The sequence below is a fragment of the Pelophylax lessonae genome, assembly GCF_965119305.1.
Source record: "Pelophylax lessonae genome assembly, chromosome: 4".
Taxonomy (NCBI): domain Eukaryota; kingdom Metazoa; phylum Chordata; class Amphibia; order Anura; family Ranidae; genus Pelophylax; species Pelophylax lessonae.
Window position 1 is genome coordinate 653,360,630 of NC_138771.1, and position 22,167 is coordinate 653,382,796.

The following is a 22,167-nucleotide window of genomic DNA, read 5'->3' on the forward strand; positions in this document are numbered from 1 at the left end:
AATTTTGTAATAAAGTAGAATTCCACCCTAACCTTAACCTAACCTAACCTTAAAATCATCTGCCCCCCCCCCCCCTCCCCAACACCTATGCAGACTAACCTGCATTTATAAAAATATAGGTAAGTATACTTATGTTCAGCCCGCTCCAGTCTGGTCATGTGATCTCCTGTGGCAGCTGCAGGGGGGGGGGGGAGAGAGAAAGCGTTCAACAGCTGTGAATTCCAGGAGTGGTGACGTCGCCTATACTGTAGACTCCCATGGTCCAGCTGTCATCTGGGTTCCCTCCTCTCCCCTGCAGCCAATGCTCACTGAGGCATCGTGCACATTAAGCCATTTGAAATTGCGGCGATTCTGCCCCTGATTCCAAATCACTTAATGTGAACGGGGCCTAGGGGAGCACTCAACGGCTGGGTAAGTATACTTATGTTCAGCCCACTCCAGTCTGGTCACGTGATCCCCCGTGTTAGCAAGTGGCAGCTGCAGGGGGGAGAGGGAGAAAGCGTTCAACAGCTGTGAATTCCAGGGGTAGTGACGTCACCCATAGGCTCCTATGTCCCAGCCGTCATCAGTGCTCACTCCTCTCCCGTGCAGCCACTGCTCCCCTTTCACATTAGGCAATTTGGAATCGCCGACAGAAATGCGGTGCTTCTACCCCCGATTCCAAATTGCCTAATGTGCATGGGGCCTCAGTGGCGGCTGCAGGGGAGAGAAGGGAGCACTCAACGGCTGGGAATTCCTGGAGTAGTGATGTCACCCATAGGCTCCTATGTCCCAGCTGTCATCGGCAATCTCTCCTCTCCCGTGCAGCTGCTGCTCACTGAGGCCCCATGCACATTAGGCAATTTGGAATCGGGGGTAGAAGCACCGCATTTCTGTCGGCGATTCCAAATTGCCTAATGTGAACAGGGAGCAGTGGCTTCACATTAGGCGATTTGGAATTGCGGATAAAATTGCGGTGCTTCTACCCCCGTTTCCAAATTGCCTAATGTGCACAGAGCCTCAGAGGCGACTGCATGGGAGAGGAGGGAGCGCTCAACGGCTGGGAATTCCAGTTGTGACGTCACCCATAGGCTCTTATGTCCCAGCCGCCATCAGCGCTTCCTCCTCTCCCGTGCAGCCGCTGCTCACTGAGGCCCCGTCCACATTAGGCAATTTGGAATCACGGACAGAATTGCGGCGCTTCTACCCCCGATTCCAAATTGCCTTATGTGCATGGGACCACAGTGGCGGCTGCAGGGGAGAGGAGGGAGCGCACAACGGCTGGGAATTCCAGTGGTGACGTCACCCTTAGGCTCCTATGTCCCAGCCGTCATTGGCGCTCCCTCCTCTCCCCTGCAGCCGCTGCTCACTGAAGCTCCGTTCACATTTGGCGATTTGGAATCGCAGGCAGAATCACCACACTCCATTTTTCTACCTATCCATGCTTGTGTGACTTGGCTGACTGTCATAAAAATTACCCACCGTCCTCGTGCACAATCCCGCCCATAGCCATGTCTAATGTCCCAGAGGATTGTGGGATTTGTAGTTGATGGATAGGCACAGGGTGTGATGTAATGCTCCTCCTCCCAGCACCCACATATTCCTATATTGTGTTGGTAGCAATGATGATGTCATGGGATATGAAGTGATTGATTGATTTCAGCAAAACCTTTTTTCTTTTTTTTCTGGCCTTTGTGGAAAGAAATATTTAGGAGCGATTTTAAGAGTCCCAGAGTTTTATTTTATTTTAAATTTTGCTCCAGATGCACGGGGGTGCAATTATCAGAGCAGAGAACAGAATGGAGTGTGACTTTGTTTGTGCTTTCTTACCCTGTCTTGTAATGAAAGGCTCCGTATTCCTGACACTATCTGCTTGTTCTCTCCCCTCCCCCCCCCCCCCCATACACAGATAACGAGCACCCAGACTTCATAGACAGCAGTACAAACGAGGAAGAGGAGGATGCCAAGTCTGACACTGGGCTGCATATGACTGCCCCCCCTCAGGTGAGAACCCCCCAACTCCAGTGTGACAGTGTGTGACTGTGGGGGACATTAGAGTGTAAGCTCCTCTGGTACAGAGACTGATGTGACTGTGGGGGGACATTAGAGTGTAAGCTCCTCTGGTACAGAGACTGATGTGACTGTGGGGGGGACATTAGAGTGTAAGCTCCTCTGGTACAGAGACTGATGTGACTGTGGGGGGACATTAGAGTGTAAGCTCCTCTGGTACAGAGACTGATGTGACTGTGGGGGGAGATTAGAGTGTAAGCTCCTCTGGTACAGTGACTGATGTGACTGTGGGGGGGACATTGGAGTGTAAGCTCCTCTGGTACAGAGACTGATATGACTGTGGGGGGGGACATTAGAGTGTAAGCTCCTCTGGTACAGAGACTGATGTGACTGTGGGGGAGGGGACATTAGAGTGTAAGCTCCTCTGGTACAGAGACTGATGTGACTGTGGGGGAAGGGACATTAGAGTGTAAGCTCCTCTGGTACAGAGACTGATGTGACTGTGGGGGGACATTAGAGTGTAAGCTCCTCTGGTACAGAGACTGATGTGACTGTGGGGGGGACATTAGAGTGTAAGCTCCTCTGGTACAGAGACTGATGTGACTGTGGGGGGACATTAGAGTGTAAGCTCCTCTGGTACAGAGACTGATGTGACTGTGGGGGGACATTAGAGTGTAAGCTCCTCTGGTACAGAGACTGATGTGACTGTGGGGGGACATTAGAGTGTAAGCTCCTCTGGTACAGAGACTGATGTGACTGTGGGGGGACATTAGAGTGTAAGCTCCTCTGGTACAGAGACTGATGTGACTGGCTCAGTGTTCTCTGTACAGCACTGCGGTATATGTTTATATATGATGGTTTTGACAAAGCAGGAATAGTCATGGGAAACGTGTCATCCTTTTGTCCCCTACATTTTGCCTGTGACATCCTGTGCTTATGTTTTTTATATTTCTCCAATAAATCTTCATTGCATCCTCTGGGAAGTGCAGCCAATCCTCATTCATTTGTTCATGACTGGCTCAATGTTCTCTGTACATTACACTCTTATGTCCCCCCCCCCCCCCCCACAGTCACACACCGTTATTAGAGTGTAAGCTCCTCTGGTACAGAGACCGATGTGCCTGGCTCAGTGATCTCTGTACAGCACTGCAGTATATGTCAGAGCTACAGCTGCAAGAAAAAGTATGTGAACCCTTTGGAATGATATGGATTTCTGCACAAATTGGTCATAAAATGTGATCTGATCATCATCTAAGTCACACCAATAGACAATCACAGTCTGCTTACACTAATAACACACAAAGAATGAAATATTGCCATGTTTTTTATTGAACACACCATGTAAACATTCGCAGTGCAGGTGGAAAAAGTATGTGAACCCCTAGACTAATGACATCTCCAAGAGCTAATTGGAGTGAAATGTCAGCCAATTGGAGTCCAATCAATGAGATGAGATTGGAGGTGTTGGTTACAGCTGCCCTGCCCTATAAAAAACACACACCAGTTCTGGGTTTGCTTTTCACAATAAGCATTGCCTGATGTGAATGATGCCTCGCACATAAGAACTCTCAGAAGACCTACGATTAAGAATTGTTGACATGCTTAAAGCTGGAAAGGGTTATAAAAGTATCTCCAAAAGTCTTGCTGTTCATCAGTCCATGGTAAGACAAATTGTCTATTAATGGAGAAAGTTCAGCACTGCTGCTACTCTCCCTAGGAGTGGCCGTCCTGTAAAGATGACTGCAAGAGCACAGCGCAGACTGCTCAATGAGGTGAGGAATAATCCTAGAGTGTCAGCTAAAGACTTACAAAAGTCCCTGGCAAATGCTAACATCCCTGTTAGCGAATCTACAATACGTAAAACACTAAACAAGAAAGGATTTCATGGGAGGATACCACAGAGGAAGCCACTGCTGTCCAAACAAAACATTGCTGCACCTGGATGTTCCACAGCAGTACTGGCAAAATATTCTGTGGACGGATGAAACCAAAGTTGAGTTGTTTGGAAGAAACACACAACACTATGTGTTAGCGAAAAAGAGGCACAGCACACCAACATCAAAACCTCATCCCAACTGTGAAGTATGGTGGTGGGGGCATCATGGTTTGGGCCTGCTTTGCTGCGTCAGGGCCTGGACGGATTGCCATCATCGAAGGAAAAATTAATTCCCAAGTTTATCAAGACATTTTGCAGGAGAACTTAAGGCCATCTCTCTACCAGCTGAAGCTCAACAGAAGATGGGTGTTGCAACAGGACAATGACCCAAAGCATAGAAGTAAATCAACAACAGAATGGCTTAAACAGAAGAAAATTCGCCTTCTGAAGTCCTGACCTCAACCCGATTGAGATGCTGTGGCATGACCTCAAGAAAGCGATTCACACCAGACATCCCAAGAATATTGCTGAACTGAAACAGTTCTGTAAAGAGGAATGGTCAAGAATTACTCCTGACCGTTGTGCCGTCTGATCTGCAACTACAGGAAACGTTTGGTTGAAGTTATTGCTGCCAAAGGAGGTTCAACCAGTTATTAAATCCAAGGGTTCACATACTTTTTCCACCTGCACTGTGAATGTTTACATGGTGTGTTCAATAAAAACATGGCGACATTTCATTCTTTGTGTGTTATTAGTTTAAGCAGACTGTGATTGTCTATTGGTGTGACTTAGATGATGATCAGATCGCATTTTATGACCAATTTGTGCAGAAATCCATATCATTCCAAAGGGTTCACATACTTTTTCTTGCAGCTGTATACAAATCTATAATAATAGTGTGTGACTGTGGGGGAGGGGACATTAGAGTGTAAGCTCCTCTGGTACAGAGACTGATGTGACTGGCTCAGTGTTCTCTGTACAGCACTGCGGTATATGTCAGAGCTATATAAATGTATAATAATAATAGTGTGTGACTGTGGGGGGGACATTAGAGTGTAAGCTCCTCTGGTACAGAGACTGATGTGACTGTGGGGGGACATTAGAGTGTAAGCTCCTCTGGTACAGAGACTGATGTGACTGTGGGGGGACATTAGAGTGTAAGCTCCTCTGGTACAGAGACTGATGTGACTGTGGGGGGACATTAGAGTGTAAGCTCCTCTGGTACAGAGACTGATGTGACTGTGGGGGGACATTAGAGTGTAAGCTCCTCTGGTACAGAGACTGATGTGACTGTAGGGGGACATTAGAGTGTAAGCTCCTCTGGTACAGAGACTGATGTGACTGTGGGGGGACATTAGAGTGTAAGCTCCTCTGGTACAGAGACTGATGTGACTGAGGGGGGACATTAGAGTGTAAGCTCCTCTGGTACAGAGACTGATGTGACTGTGGGGGGACATTAGAGTGTAAGCTCCTCTGGTACAGAGACTGATGTGACTGTGGGGGGAGATTAGAGTGTAAGCTCCTCTGGTACAGAGACTGATGTGACTGGCTCAGTGTTCTCAGCACTGCGGTATATGTTTATATATCTAGGTGTAAATCTCATTGTGGTTTGTTTAAAGGACAAGCGGAAGCCAGACTTGCACTCTACGCCAAGGGCAGAAGATAGGACCCTGGTCTGTGGGTAAGTGTCGGGACCCTTGTAGGCCCCACCTAATCATGCAGTCTACTGTCTGTGCCCTCCAGTTGGTTCCATCACTGATGAGTGAAGCTGCAGTGACCTATAGAAGAGATGAAGCTTCCTGGGATTTTCTGTGAGCAGACTGTATATCCTGGGTTATTACCGTTTACTTTAAAGGAGCTCTTTGCCCAAAACGAATATTTTAGTGTATGGTGGATCCTGGAGAGTTGGACTTCCTGACAAGTTATTACCTCTGGGGTACTGTGCAGGTTGGTGAGATCTTACTGCTGAATTCCCGTTACCAGGAACTCCTACAATCCCTGTGCTAAGCTCCTGCAACTGCTGCTGCCTGCTGTGCCCATTATAAGTGGTTCCCACCATCCCTGTGCTGAGTTCCTGGATCTGTACACCTGCTGTGACCATTATGAGGAGTTCCCTCCATCCTTGTGCTGAGTTCCTGGGTCTGTACACCTGCTGTGCCCATTATGAGGAGTTCCCTCCATCCTTGTGCTGAGTTCCTGGGTCTGTACACCTGCTGTGTCCATTATGAGGGGTTCCTGGATCTATGCACCTGCTGTGCCCATTATGAGGGGTTCCCATCATCCCTGTACTGAGTTGCAGGGTCTGTACACCTGCTGTGACCATTATGAGGAGTTCCCTCCATCCTTGTGCTGAGTTCCTGGGTCTGTACACCTGCTGTGCCCATTATGAGGAGTTCCCTCCATCCCTGTGCTGAGTTCCCAGGTCTGTACACCTGCTGTGTCCATTATGAGGGGTTCCTGGATCTATGCACCTGCTGTGCCCATTATGAGGGACTTCCACCATCCCTGCTGGATTTTACATTTATTACAGAGAAGTAGGAATACAGAAAGGTGGACATGAACAGATCCATGAACTATGACGAGGAGAGGTTGTTATTGAAGTCCTTAAAGTGGATGTAAACCCCATTCATGGGCACATATCTTTAGCGTTTTACTTCTCTCTCTCCAAAGCCAGAATTCCTGTGTCTTTCTGCTGCTCTGGTCCTCTGTTCTCAGCATGACAACTTCTGACAAGTTCTCTGACACTGGAGATAAAAGCAGCTGGAAATGGGGAGAGAGCATAGAGATTAGCAGAGCGCTTGTCTATTCACAGCACAGCTCTGTATGTTTCTTCTCTCCTCTGCCTATGTGGAGTGGGGGTGTGGTCCTTTCCTCCAATCAGCTGTCACACAGTGTATGCCTACACCCCACACCCACTGCTTGAACAGGAAGAAAAAATTCTAACACAATGTTGACTTTCTAAACAGTATAAAAAGATGAAGACAGCAGATTACATATAAAACATATGTAGGATAATTTATTTCATCTCTGTGTATCATCTGAGGCTGTTCACTTCACTGGGTATATGTGAGGAACGGGTTTACATCAACTTTAACCACTTCTGGACCGGAAGGATTTGCCCCCTTAATGACCAGGCTATTGTTTGCGATTCGGCACTCCGTTATTTTAACTGACAATTTTGCGACTCAGCTGAGGCCACTCGCTTCACTGGGTACACTTTAAGTGTACGGAGGTTCTAAAAAGACAACACAAAGGATAAATATGCTCAAAATAAAAGTGATCACAGGAAATACTAATGATAACCCTTTCACGAAGAACCAGCCAATCACAGCTGATCCCTTTGCTGCTGACCCTCACCCATTGTCTCCAGTTGGGAGATGCTGGACAGCGAGCGCATTCTTACCTTCGAACATGAGACTATGGTCAGCGGGCAAGAGATGGCATGGAAAGCCATATAAAAGAAAAAAATTATAAACCAAATCACACACCAGGGTCTGACCAGGAACCGGTTTCTTCCATATGATAAGTTCAGCATTATCACAGCAATGGTCAGCAACAGACGAGGTCAGGGTTCTCAGTTTCCTTAACCACTTGCTGACAGCCAGCAGTACATATACTGCGGCAGGTCGGCTCTGTCCCACGAAACAAAGTAACTGCACATCGCTTCGCCCATTCACCACAGGGATAGCCAATCAGCGAGTCCGGTGGCCGCGATTGCCGCCTGGCACCCGCGATCGCTCCCAGTGGAGACAGTACGGCGGTCTGCCGCTGTAAACAGGGCAGACCGCTGTTCGTCAGTAATGAACACAGGGATCCTGTGTTCCTCTTTTTTAGGAACACAGGTCTCTGTGTTCATTCAGTAAATACATCCCGCCACACAGTTAGAAAGCACCCCCTAGCGCAGGGGTGGGGAACCTATGGTTCGGGGGCCGTATGCAGCCTGCAAAGTCATTTGGTCTGGCCCCCCGTGCAGCTGAGTCTGTGTGTCTCTCAGCTGATCTGTCAGAACGGAGCCAATGCTTCCTGTATAGTTCCTGCTCCGTTATGACATTCTGAGTGAGTCACAGGCGGAGTGATATCAAATCCACTCCGCCTGTGACAAATACAAGAAACATCACCTCTTCCTCCAGCGTGGCGCTGCTACACTTCTCCTAGCCAGCATTTCCCTCCAGCAGCACACACAGCAGTACCAGCCAGAAGCAGCAGTACCAGCCAGAGCCAGCAGTACTCACAGCAGTACCAGCCAGAGCCAGCAGTACTCACAGCAGTACCAGCCAGAGCCAGCAGTACTAACAGCAGTACCAGCCAGAGCCAGCAGTACCAGCCAGAGCCAGCAGTACTCACAGCAGTACCAGCCAGAGCCAGCAGTACTCACAGCAGTACCAGCCAGAGCCAGCAGTACTCACAGCAGTACCAGCCAGAGCCAGCAGTACTCACAGCGGTACCAGCCAGAACCAGCAGTACTCACAGCAGTACCAGCCAGAGCCAGCAGTACTCACAGCGGTACCAGCCAGAACCAGCAGTACTCACAGCAGTACCAGCCAGAACCAGCAGTACTCACAGCAGTACCAGCCAGAACCAGCAGTACTCACAGCGGTACCAGCCAGAACCAGCAGTACTCAAAGCGGTAGCAGCCAGAACTAGCAGTACCCACAGTAGTACCAGCCAGAGCTAGCAGAACCCAAAGCAGAGCCAGCAGTACCCACAGCAGTACCAGCCAGAGCCAGCAGTACCCACAGCAGTACCAGCCAGAGCCAGCAGTACCCACAGCAGTACCAGCCAGAGCCAGCAGTACCCACAGCAGTACCAGCCAGAGCCAGCAGTCCCCACAGCAGAACCAGCAGTCCCCACAGCAGTACCAGCCAGAGCCAGAAGTATCAGCCAGAGCCAGCAGTACCCACAGCGGTACCAGCCAGAGCCAGCAGTACTCACAACAGTACCAGCCAGAGCCAGCCCTACCAGCCAGAGCCAGCAGTACCCACAGCAGAACCAGCAGTACCAGCCAGAGCCAGCAGTACCTACAGCAGTACCAGCCAGAGCCAGCAGTAACCACAGCAGAACCAGCAGTACCCACAGCAGTACCAGCCAGAGCCAGCAATAACCACAGTAGAACCAGCAGTACCCACAGCAGTACCAGCCAGAGCCAGCAGCACCCACAGCAGTACCAGCCAGAGCCAGCAGTACCCACAGCACAGTACAAGCCAGCAGTACCAGCCAGCTATACCCACCAGCATTACCAACCAGCAGTACCCGCCAGCAGTTCTTTTCAAAACTTACCACCACAAAAAGTCGACTGCGCTCCAGACTGACCAAACTCAAACCTGGAAAACCTGTTGCGAGTAGCAACATCATCAATACCAGCTAACATCACACACCTCACCAAAGAGAAGCAGTTGCAGCCATCACATTAGGGGTGAGATAATTAAATGTTTGACCAAATATAACAGGCACATTTTTAAGTTGATAATTTTGTATGGCCCCCGAATGATTTTATAAATACCCAAATGCCCCTTGGCAGAAAAAAGGTTCCCCACCCCTGCCCTAGGGACACATTCAAGCCTTTGATCGCCCCTGGTGTTAACCTCTTCCCTGCCAGTGTCATTATTACAGTGATAGTACATATTTTTAGCACTGATTACTGTAGTAATGTCACTGGTACCCCCAAAAGTGTCAAAAATGTCAGTTAGGGGTCCGATCTGTCCGCCGCAATGTCGCAGTTCCGCTAAAAATCGCAGATCGCCTTTATTACTAGTAAAAAAAAAAATAGTTTGTAGACGCGATAACCAATCAAAATACACTTGCTGGAATTTTTTTTTTTTTAACAAAAATATGTAGCAGAATACAAATTGGCCTAAAATTTATGTAAAAAATAATTATTGGGAATATTATATAGCAGAAAGTAAAAAATATTGTATTTTTTTTTCAGAATTGTCGCTATTTTTTTGTTCATAGCGAATTAAATAAAAAATCGCACAGGTGATCAAATACCACCAAAAGAAAGCCCTGTTTGTGGGGAAAAAAAGGACATCAATTTTATTTGGGTACAGCGTGGCACGACCGCGCAATTGTCAGTTAAAGTAACGCCGTGCCGAATCGAAAAAATAGGCTGGTCATTAAGGGGGTAAATCTCCCGATCCAGAACTGGTTATACTTTATTGTGCGATTATTCCGGGCTCGGGATGGAATTGTGTTGCTGATTTAGAATTGGCCGCAGAGGAGAGAACATTTATATGTAAATTATGTATTTAGTTTTAGTTATAATCTTTTGTCTAAAATGTCATTTTAGTTTTAGTCGTATTTCAGTTGAGAAATAAAGATTTAATTTAGTCGAGAAAAATATTTTAGTGGATGAAATGAAGACTGCACAGCACTCCGTGTACCTGCTATGGGGGCCCCGAGCCACCATACTGACTCATACAGATCATACAGAGGGGGAGGAGCTTCATGAGAAGATTACACACATCCCCCACAGGGTGCAGAATCTCAAAACATGACCTGGTCATTAGTCTTCCAGGGGTCAAGTGGTAAATAGGGAAACCAAAAATTGGGGAGGGGGGGATTATATATATATATATATATATATATATATATATATATATATATATATATATATATATATATATTTTATATATGCTAAATACATTCTAGGTGTAAAAAACTAAATAAACCAGCAGGTGTGCAAAGTCTTACCAGTTGGTTTTCATTAAATAGCTGCCACAGCCTGAGTAGAAAAGCCCGTCCACTGCCAGCACGCTGCAGGGGAAGCACTGTTGCTCTGTGAGGAAGCAGCGGCCTCTCTGCAGAGGTTTGGCACAGCCCCTGCAGAGTCACAGCCAGGTCTCCCCAATCAGCAGGAAAGCATGAGGTTTGCTAATATCAGAGCTCGGGGATGGGGCTCGGGGATGGGGTGGGACCTCACAGAGGGCAAAGGTCATGCTGGCAGAGGACAGGCTTTTCTACTCAGGCTGCTATAGAACGATAAAGAACACCAAAACATTAAACGCCCCTGGAGTGTGTTCAGCTGGTTTAAAGTGAGGGTTCAATTCAGCTATAAATTAGAAAAACTGCTCAGGCTGCAATACTGTACATACCCCCCCGCAGTAATCCTTTTTCACCACAAGATGTCCTCGGTGTTCTGATTTGAATGATACCAAGCTTCACTCTACCCAGAGGTATCCTAGATCGGCTTCTCTCTTTGCATCATCCAGGATTTCACTTGTTTCAATCAGGGAGGTTCTTCATCACAAGTGGGCTTTACCCAGGGCGGTCTGCATGCAAATACAGCCTGCCTAGGAACGCCCACTCCTCCAGGCTGATAGCCACCCATCAAAGCTATTTTGATATTTGCATAACTCCTCCCAAGATCCAGCCCACTGCGCTGCATCAGGACTGAGGGCTCTTGAGAGGAGTATGACAGCACCCTCCTGGCCCCTCCCACCAGCCATGATCTGCCTGCTTTGCATATAGAAGCACAGAGAACCCAGTGATGACATCACTGGGCCTACAATAACCACTTGCCGACCGCAATACGTATATATTCAATGCCGCTTGCAAGATATTTATCTGGCTGAAGCTATCAGCCATAACCCCAGTATTTTTTTTTTTTTTTTTCTTTCAACTGGCGATTGGCTTTCTCATGAAAACGGTCTCAGTGACTGATTAGCTGTTGGATCACTTTTAAAAACAGTGGGAGGGGTCAACGCATCCCCCCCCCCCCCCCGCCCCGCCAACCCCTCCACTCAGCAGTGTTTCTCGAGCTTACTATTTTTACAGGCGCACCCAAGAAACGATCAGACGGTTTGTGTGGCTGGCCATAGAGGTTACCAGAGACCAGGTTGTCTCTGCTCGCCTCCATGGTCTTGTAGGACCGGGGCGACATCATGATGTCACTTCTGATCCAGGCTGGAAATAAACATTATTTATTTTTTTGAAAGCAAAAGATCACTTTTTTTTTTTTTTTGATCGTTTGCTTTTAAAGGTAGAGGAGAGATTTCAGGTCTTATAGACCCCCCCCAGATCTCTCAATAAAGAGGACCTGTCATCTCTTATTTTTATTACAAGGGATGTTTACATTCCTTGTGATAGGAATAAATGTGATTAATAAAAATTAGAGACAGTGTAAAAATATAAAAAATAAAATAAGAAAAATAAAATTAGAGGGCAGAAACGAATGCATACATAAGGTAGCGCACACATATGTAAACAGCGTTCGCACCACACCTAAGGTATTGCAGCGAACATTGGAGCAAGAGGAATAATTCTAGTGCAAGACCTTCTCTGTAACTCTAAACTGGTAACCTGTAAAGTTTTTTTTATAAGGTATTGTAGTTTACCATTGCACGAACATGCGCAAATTTAAAGTGCGACATGTTTGGTATCTGTTTAATCTATTTACTCTGCGTAAATTAGGTTATATATTGTGGTTTTTTTTTTTTTTTTTTTTGCATTACAATTTATTAAAGTGTATTTTTTCAAAAATCACTGCGCACATACAGTGTGGCATAAAAATTACTACGATCGCTATATATATATATATATATATATATATATATATATATATATATATATAGAGAGAGAGAGCTATATAGATAGAGAGATATTTTATATATATATATATATATATATATATATTATAGAGAGAGCGCGATATATAGGAGATATATATATATTATAGAGAGAGCGCGATATATAGGATATATATATATATATATATATATATATATATATACAGTGGGTACAGAAAGTATTCAGACCCCCTTACATTTTTCACTCTTTGTTATATTGCAGCCATTTGCTAAAATCATTTAAGTTCATTCTTCTTCCTCATGAATGTACACATAGCACCCCATACTGACAGAAAAACACAGAATTGTTGACATTGTTGCAGATTTATTAAAAAAGAAAAACTGAAATATCACATGGTCCTAAGTATTCAGACCCTTTGCTCAGTATTTAGTAGAAGCCCCCTTTTGATCTAATACAGCCAGGAGTCTTTTTGGGAAAGATGCAACAAGTCTTTCACACCTGGATTTGGGGATCCTCTGCCATTCCTCCTTGCAGATCCTCTCCAGTTCTGTCAGGTTGGATGGTAAACGTTGGTGGACAGACATTTTTAGGTCTCTCCAGAGATGCTCAATTGGGTTTAAGTCAGGGCTCTGGCTGGGCCATTCAAGAACAGTCACGGAGTTGTTGTGAAGCCACTCCTTCATTATTTTAGCTGTGTGCTTAGGGTCATTGTCTTGTTGGAAGGTAAACCTTCGGCCCAGTCTGAGGTCCAGAGCACTCTGGAGAAGGTTTTTGTCCAGGATATCCCTGTACTTGGCCGCATTCATCTTTCCCTCGATTGCAACCAGTCGTCCTGTCCCTGCAGCTGAAAAACACCCCCACAGCATGATGCTGCCACCACCATGCTTCACTGTTGGGACTGTATTGGACAGGTGATGAGCAGTACCTGGTTTTCTCCACACATACCGCTTAGAATTAAGGCCAAAAAGTTCTATTTTGGTCTCATCAGACCAGAGAATCTTATTTCTCACCATCTTGGAGTCCTTCAGGTGTTTTTTAGCAAACTCCATGCGGGCTTTCATGTGTCTTACACTGAGGAGAGGCTTCCGTCGGGCCACTCTGCCATAAAGCCCCGACTGGTGGAGGGCTGCAGTGATGGTTGACTTTCTACAACTTTCTCCCATCTCCTGACTGCATCTCTGGAGCTCAGTCACAGTGATCTTTGGGTTCTTCTTTACCTCTCTCCCCAAGGCTCTTCTCCCCCAATAGCTCAGTTTGGCCGGACGGCCAGCTCTAGGAAGGGTTCCGGTCGTCCCAAACGTCTTCAATTTGAGGATTATGGAGGCCACTGTGCTCTTAGGAACCTTAAGTGCAGCAGAAATCTTTTTGTAACCTTGGCCAGATCTGTGCCTTGCCACAATTCTGTCTCTGAGCTCTTCAGGCAGTTCCTTTGACCTCATGATTCTCATTTGCTCTGACATGCATTGTGATCTGGAAGGTCTTATATAGACAGGTGTGTGGCTTTCCTAATCAAGTCCAATCAGTATAATCAAACACAGCTGGACTCAAATGAAGGTGTAGAACCATCTCAAGGATGATCAGAAGAAATGGAAAGCACCTGAGTTAAATATATGAGTGTCACAGCAAAGGGTCTGAATACTTAGGACCATGTGATATTTCAGTTTTTCTTTTTTAATAAATCTGCAACAATGTCAACAATTCTGTGTTTTTCTGTCAGTATGGGGTGCTATGTGTACATTCATGAGGAAGAAGAATGAACTTAAATGATTTTAGCAAATGGCTGCAATATAACAAAGAGTGAAAAATGAAAGGGGGTCTGAATACTTTCCGTACCCACTGTATATATATATATATATATATATATATATATATATATATATATATATATATATTATAGAGAGAGAGAGCGCGATATATAGGATATATATATATATATATATATATATATATATATATATATATATATATATATATATATATATATATATATATATATATATTATAGAGAGAGCGCGATATATAGGATATATATATATATATTATAGAGAGAGCGCGATATATAGGATATATATATATATATATTATAGAGAGCGCGATATATAGGATATATATATATATTATAGAGAGAGCGCGATAGGATAGATGGAGAGGTGTGTGTATATATATATAATAGTGTGTGTGTGTGTGTGAGAGAGAGAGAGAGATTTTGGGGGTTCTAAGTAATTTTCTAGCAAAAAAATACTGATTTTTTTACGTAAACAAAAAGTGCCAGTAAAGTCCTGGTCAGTAAGTGGATAAGGTTTATAATGAAAACTGTAATGTCTGGCATGTTGATGAGGGGGGAGGGGAAATATAAGCAGGTTGAATGTTCATTGCTGTACTCTTAGTGACCCGGATGTCTCCCTTGTGTTACAGGCCGGTACCGTCTCCTCCATCCCCCAGCATCTCCCGTCAGGATCGGGCCACAGAGGAGAGGCGGAGGCCGGAGACGTTGCTCCTCTGGAGAGAGCGGGAGAGGCAGCAGCTTCAGCAGAAACAGGAGGGTCTGCGGAGGCCGTCTGTGGATCATAAAGAAAGGTGGGGTCCCGGGAAGTCTGTCATGGTCAGTTACGGGGGGACAGACCTATCCCGCAGTAATCCCATTCTGATTCCAGCTTTGTTGTGTTTTGCAGCTTACACAAGGCCTTGCCCACCAGCACTCCTCCAGCTCAGAGCCAGAGTGAAGCCGTGAAGTGAGTAGGACTGTGTGTGATCGTCTAGAACAATCTGGACTGTCTGTGTTCCACCTATATTGGATAAGCTGTTGTCAGGTTTTTATTTCTGTCTCTGTGACCTCCATTGGAGAATTTCTCCCTTCCTTCCTCTTCCTGCCAAGGCAGCATAAAATGCCTTGTCAGAAGTTGTAACCCTTCCTCATTGGAGAGATTTTCCCTCACTTCCTGTCCAGATGGAGTAAGAGTGAATTTCCCCCAGTGGTAGAAGTCTCTCTAACCCAGTGCTGGTCAGCTTTCATGATAGAAAGGGACGCACGTGTCACATCACAAAACGGTCCCTCATAATATCCAGGGAATGTAAGACGTCTGGAGACCTGCAACAGGAGATGGCTGAGGACTATGGACATGGTACAAGAGATGTTCAGAGACTGTGGTCATGTTATTAGTGAAGGTCAGAGACTGTGGACATGCTACCAGTGAAGGTCAGAGACTGTGGACATGCTACCAGAGAAGATCAGAGACTGTGGACATGCTATTAGTGAAGGTCCAGAGACTGTGGACTTGCTACCAGTGAAGGTCAGAGACTGTGAACATGCTACCACTGAAGGTCAGAGACTGTGGACATGCTACCAGAGAAGGTCAGAGACTGTGGACATGCTACCAGAGAAGGTCCCAAGACTGTGGACATGCTATTAGTGAAGGTCAGAGACTGTGGACATGCTATTAGTGAAGGTCCAGAGACTGTGGACTTGCTACCAGTGAAGGTCAGAGACTGTGGACATGCTACCACTGAAGGTCAGAGACTGTGGACATGCTACCAGAGAAGGTCTGAGACTGTGGACATGCTACCAGAGAAGGTCAGAGACTGTGGACATGCTACCAGAGAAGGTCAGAGACTGTGGACATGCTACCAGAGAAGGTCCCAAGACTGTGGACATGCTATTAGTGAAGGTCCAGAGACTGTGGACATGCTATTAGTGAAGGTCAGAGACTGTGGACATGCTATTAGTGAAGGTCAGAGACTGTGGACATGCTATTAGTGAAGGTCAGAGACTGTGGACATGCTATTAGTGAAGGTCAGAGACTGTGGACATGCTATTAGTGAAGGTCCAGAGACTGTGGACATGCTACCAGAGAAGGTCCCAAGACTGTGGACATGCTATTAGTGAAGGTCAGAGACTGTGGACATGCTATTAGTGAAGGTCAGAGACTGTGGACATGCTATTAGTGAAGGTCCAGAGACTGTGGACATGCTATTAGTGAAGGTCAGAGACTGTGGACATGCTATTAGTGAAGGTCCAGAGACTGTGGACATGCTACCAGTGAAGGTCAGAGACGTTGGACGTGCTACCAGTGAAGGTCAGAGACTGTGGACATGCTACCAGAGAAGATCAGAGACTGTGGACATGCTACCACTGAAGGTCAGAGACTGTGGACATGCTACCAGAGAAGGTCAGAGACTGTGGACATGCTACCAGTGAAGGTCAGAGACTGTCCCAAGACTGTGGACATGCTATTAGTGAAGGTCCAGAGACTGTGGACTTGCTACCAGTGAAGGTCAGAGACTGTGAACATGCTACCACTGAAGGTCAGAGACTGTGGACATGCTACCAGAGAAGGTCAGAGACTGTGGACATGCTACCAGAGAAGGTCCCAAGACTGTGGACATGCTATTAGTGAAGGTCAGAGACTGTGGACATGCTATTAGTGAAGGTCCAGAGACTGTGGACTTGCTACCAGTGAAGGTCAGAGACTGTGGACATGCTACCACTGAAGGTCAGAGACTGTGGACATGCTACCAGAGAAGGTCAGAGACTGTGGACATGCTACCAGAGAAGGTCAGAGACTGTGGACATGCTACCAGAGAAGGTCCCAAGACTGTGGACATGCTATTAGTGAAGGTCCAGAGACTGTGGACATGCTATTAGTGAAGGTCAGAGACTGTGGACATGCTACCAGTGAAGGTCAGAGACTGTGGACATGCTATTAGTGAAGGTCCAGAGACTGTGGACTTGCTACCAGTGAAGGTCAGAGACTGTGGACATGCTACCACTGAAGGTCAGAGACTGTGGACATGCTACCAGAGAAGGTCTGAGACTGTGGACATGCTACCAGAGAAGGTCAGAGACTGTGGACATGCTACCAGAGAAGGTCAGAGACTGTGGACATGCTACCAGAGAAGGTCCCAAGACTGTGGACATGCTATTAGTGAAGGTCCAGAGACTGTGGACATGCTATTAGTGAAGGTCAGAGACTGTGGACATGCTATTAGTGAAGGTCAGAGACTGTGGACATGCTATTAGTGAAGGTCAGAGACTGTGGACATGCTATTAGTGAAGGTCAGAGACTGTGGACATGCTATTAGTGAAGGTCCAGAGACTGTGGACATGCTACCAGAGAAGGTCCCAAGACTGTGGACATGCTATTAGTGAAGGTCCAGAGACTGTGGACATGCTATTAGTGAAGGTCAGAGACTGTGGACATGCTATTAGTGAAGGTCCAGAGACTGTGGACATGCTACCAGTGAAGGTCAGAGACGTTGGACGTGCTACCAGTGAAGGTCAGAGACTGTGGACATGCTACCAGAGAAGATCAGAGACTGTGGACATGCTACCAGAGAAGATCAGAGACTGTGGACATGCTACCACTGAAGGTCAGAGACTGTGGACATGCTACCAGAGAAGGTCAGAGACTGTGGACATGCTACCAGTGAAGGTCAGAGACTGTCCCAAGACTGTGGACATGCTATTAGTGAAGGTCCAGAGACTGTGGACTTGCTACCAGTGAAGGTCAGAGACTGTGAACATGCTACCACTGAAGGTCAGAGACTGTGGACATGCTACCAGAGAAGGTCAGAGACTGTGGACATGCTACCAGAGAAGGTCCCAAGACTGTGGACATGCTATTAGTGAAGGTCAGAGACTGTGGACATGCTATTAGTGAAGGTCCAGAGACTGTGGACTTGCTACCAGTGAAGGTCAGAGACTGTGGACATGCTACCACTGAAGGTCAGAGACTGTGGACATGCTACCAGAGAAGGTCAGAGACTGTGGACATGCTACCAGAGAAGGTCAGAGACTGTGGACATGCTACCAGAGAAGGTCAGAGACTGTGGACATGCTACCAGAGAAGGTCAGAGACTGTGGACATGCTACCAGAGAAGGTCAGAGACTGTGGACATGCTACCAGAGAAGGTCCCAAGACTGTGGACATGCTATTAGTGAAGGTCCAGAGACTGTGGACATGCTATTAGTGAAGGTCCAGAGACTGTGGACATGCTATTAGTGAAGGTCCAGAGACTGTGGACATGCTACCACTGAAGGTCAGAGACTGTGGACATGCTACCAGAGAAGGTCAGAGACTGTGGACATGCTACCAGAGAAGGTCAGAGACTGTGGACATGCTACCAGAGAAGGTCCCAAGACTGTGGACATGCTATTAGTGAAGGTCCAGAGACTGTGGACATGCTATTAGTGAAGGTCCAGAGACTGTGGACATGCTATTAGTGAAGGTCCAGAGACTGTGGACATGCTACCAGAGAAGGTCAGAGACTGTGGACATGCTACCAGAGAAGGTCAGAGACTGTGGACATGCTACCAGAGAAGGTCCCAAGACTGTGGACATGCTATTAGTGAAGGTCCAGAGACTGTGGACATGCTATTAGTGAAGGTCCAGAGACTGTGGACATGCTATTAGTGAAGGTCCAGAGACTGTGGACATGCTATTAGTGAAGGTCAGAGACTGTGGACATGCTATTAGTGAAGGTCAGAGACTGTGGACATGCTATTAGTGAAGGTCCAGAGACTGTGGACATGCTACCAGAGAAGGTCCCAAGACTGTGGACATGCTATTAGTGAAGGTCCAGAGACTGTGGACATGCTATTAGTGAAGGTCAGAGACTGTGGACATGCTATTAGTGAAGGTCAGAGACTGTGGACATGCTATTAGTGAAGGTCAGAGACTGTGGACATGCTACCAGTGAAGGTCAGAGACTGTGGACATGCTATTAGTGAAGGTCCAGAGACTGTGGACATGCTACCAGTGAAGGTCAGAGACGTTGGACGTGCTACCAGTGAAGGTCAGAGACTGTGGACATGCTACCAGAGAAGATCAGAGACTGTGGACATGCTACCACTGAAGGTCAGAGACTGTGGACATGCTACCACTGAAGGTCAGAGACTGTGGACATGCTACCAGAGAAGGTCAGAGACTGTGGACATGCTACCAGTGAAGGTCAGAGACTGTGGACATGCTACCACTGAAGGTCAGAGACTGTGGACATGCTACCAGTGAAGGTCAGAGACGTTGGACGTGCTACCAGTGAAGGTCAGAGACTATGGACATGCTACCAGAGAAGGTCAGAGACTGTGGACATGCTACCAGAGAAGGTCCCAAGACTGTGGACATGCTATTAGTGAAGGTCCAGAGACTGTGGACATGCTATTAGTGAAGGTCAGAGACTGTGGACATGCTACCAGTGAAGGTCAGAGACTGTGGACATGCTATTAGTGAAGGTCCAGAGACTGTGGACTTGCTACCAGTGAAGGTCAGAGACTGTGGACATGCTACCAGAGAAGGTCAGAGACTGTGGACATGCTACCAGAGAAGGTCAGAGACTGTGGACATGCTACCAGAGAAGGTCCCAAGACTGTGGACATGCTATTAGTGAAGGTCCAGAGACTGTGGACATGCTATTAGTGAAGGTCCAGAGACTGTGGACTTGCTACCACTGAAGGTCAGAGACTGTGGACATGCTACCAGAGAAGGTCCCAAGACTGTGGACATGCTATTAGTGAAGGTCCAGAGACTGTGGACATGCTATTAGTGAAGGTCCAGAGACTGTGGACTTGCTACCACTGAAGGTCAGAGACTGTGGACATGCTACCAGAGAAGGTCAGAGACTGTGGACATGCTACCAGAGAAGGTCAGAGACTGTGGACATGCTACCAGAGAAGGTCAGAGACTGTGGACATGCTACCAGAGAAGGTCAGAGACTGTGGACATGCTACCAGAGAAGGTCCCAAGACTGTGGACATGCTATTAGTGAAGGTCCAGAGACTGTGGACATGCTATTAGTGAAGGTCAGAGACTGTGGACATGCTACCAGTGAAGGTCAGAGACTGTGGACATGCTATTAGTGAAGGTCAGAGACTGTGGACATGCTATTAGTGAAGGTCAGAGACTGTGGACATGCTATTAGTGAAGGTCCAGAGACTGTGGACATGCTACCAGCGAAGGTCAGAGACTGTGGACATGCTACCAGAGAAGATCAGAGACTGTGGACATGCTACCACTGAAGGTCAGAGACTGTGGACATGCTACCAGAGAAGGTCAGAGACTGTGGACATGCTACCAGAGAAGGTCAGAGACTGTGGACATGCTACCAGAGAAGGTCAGAGACTGTGGACATGCTACCAGAGAAGGTCCCAAGACTGTGGACATGCTATTAGTGAAGGTCCAGAGACTGTGGACATGCTATTAGTGAAGGTCAGAGACTGTGGACATGCTACCAGTGAAGGTCAGAGACTGTGGACATGCTATTAGTGAAGGTCCAGAGACTGTGGACTTGCTACCAGTGAAGGTCAGAGACTGTGGACATGCTACCAGAGAAGGTCAGAGACTGTGGACATGCTACCAGAGAAGGTCAGAGACTGTGGACATGCTACCAGAGAAGGTCCCAAGACTGTGGACATGCTATTAGTGAAGGTCCAGAGACTGTGGACATGCTATTAGTGAAGGTCAGAGACTGTGGACATGCTACCAGTGAAGGTCAGAGACTGTGGACATGCTATTAGTGAAGGTCCAGAGACTGTGGACATGCTACCAGTGAAGGTCAGAGACGTTGGACGTGCTACCAGTGAAGGTCAGAGACTGTGGACATGCTACCAGAGAAGATCAGAGACTGTGGACATGCTACCACTGAAGGTCAGAGACTGTGGACATGCTACCACTGAAGGTCAGAGACTGTGGACATGCTACCAGAGAAGGTCAGAGACTGTGGACATGCTACCAGAGAAGGTCAGAGACTGTGGACATGCTACCAGTGAAGGTCAGAGACTGTGGACATGCTACCACTGAAGGTCAGAGACTGTGGACATGCTACCAGAGAAGGTCAGAGACCAAAGGCATGCTACATTACCTACTAGGTATATACACACTGGATCCATAGGCGTGCGCAGCCTATGGCATTAGGGTGTGCACCTCAAACCAAAGCTCAAACACGCACAGTGTATACACACACTATACACACAGTATATACACACACTATACACACAGTATATACACACACTATACACACAGTATATACACACACTCACACAGTATATACAATACACACACAGTATACACACACAGTATATACAATACAAACTATACAGTACACACTATACACACACAGTATATACAGTACACACTATACACACACAGTATATACAGTACACACTATACACACACAGTATATACAGTACACACTATACACACATACAGTGTATACACACACACAGTGTATACATATACACACAGTGTATACATATACACACACAGTATATACAGTACACATACAGTGTATACACACACACACACACACACAGTGTATACAGTACACACACAGTATATACAGTACACACTATACACACACACATACAGTGTATACACACACAGTATATACAGTACACACTATATACACACACACAGTATATACACACACACACACAGTATATACATACGCACACAGTATATACACACACACACACACACAGTATATATACACACAGTATATACACACACACACACACACACAGTATATACACACAGTATACACACACACACACACACACACACACACAGTATATACATACACACAGTATATATACACACAGTATATACACACACACACACACACAGTATATACACACACAGTATACACACACACACACACACAGTATATACACACACAGTATATACACACACACACACACAGTATATACACACACACAGTATATACACACACACAGTACACACACACAGTATATACACACACAGTATATACACACACACACACAC

The 22,167-nt window shown here is 46.5% G+C and overlaps 1 protein-coding gene across 1 annotated transcript in view; it reads left to right on the forward strand.

The window, feature by feature from the left end:
• Window positions 1–22,167, forward strand: part of LOC309553462 (leucine-rich repeat and calponin homology domain-containing protein 4-like) — a 134,519-nt gene that overhangs the window by 95,393 nt on the left and 16,959 nt on the right. The window contains exons 9-12 of the mRNA XM_082254670.1: window positions 1,889–1,983; window positions 5,485–5,546; window positions 14,807–14,968; window positions 15,064–15,123. Coding sequence (XP_082110796.1) covers window positions 1,889–1,983; window positions 5,485–5,546; window positions 14,807–14,968; window positions 15,064–15,123 — 379 coding nt within the window. The remainder of the gene's footprint in view (window positions 1–1,888; window positions 1,984–5,484; window positions 5,547–14,806; window positions 14,969–15,063; window positions 15,124–22,167) is intronic.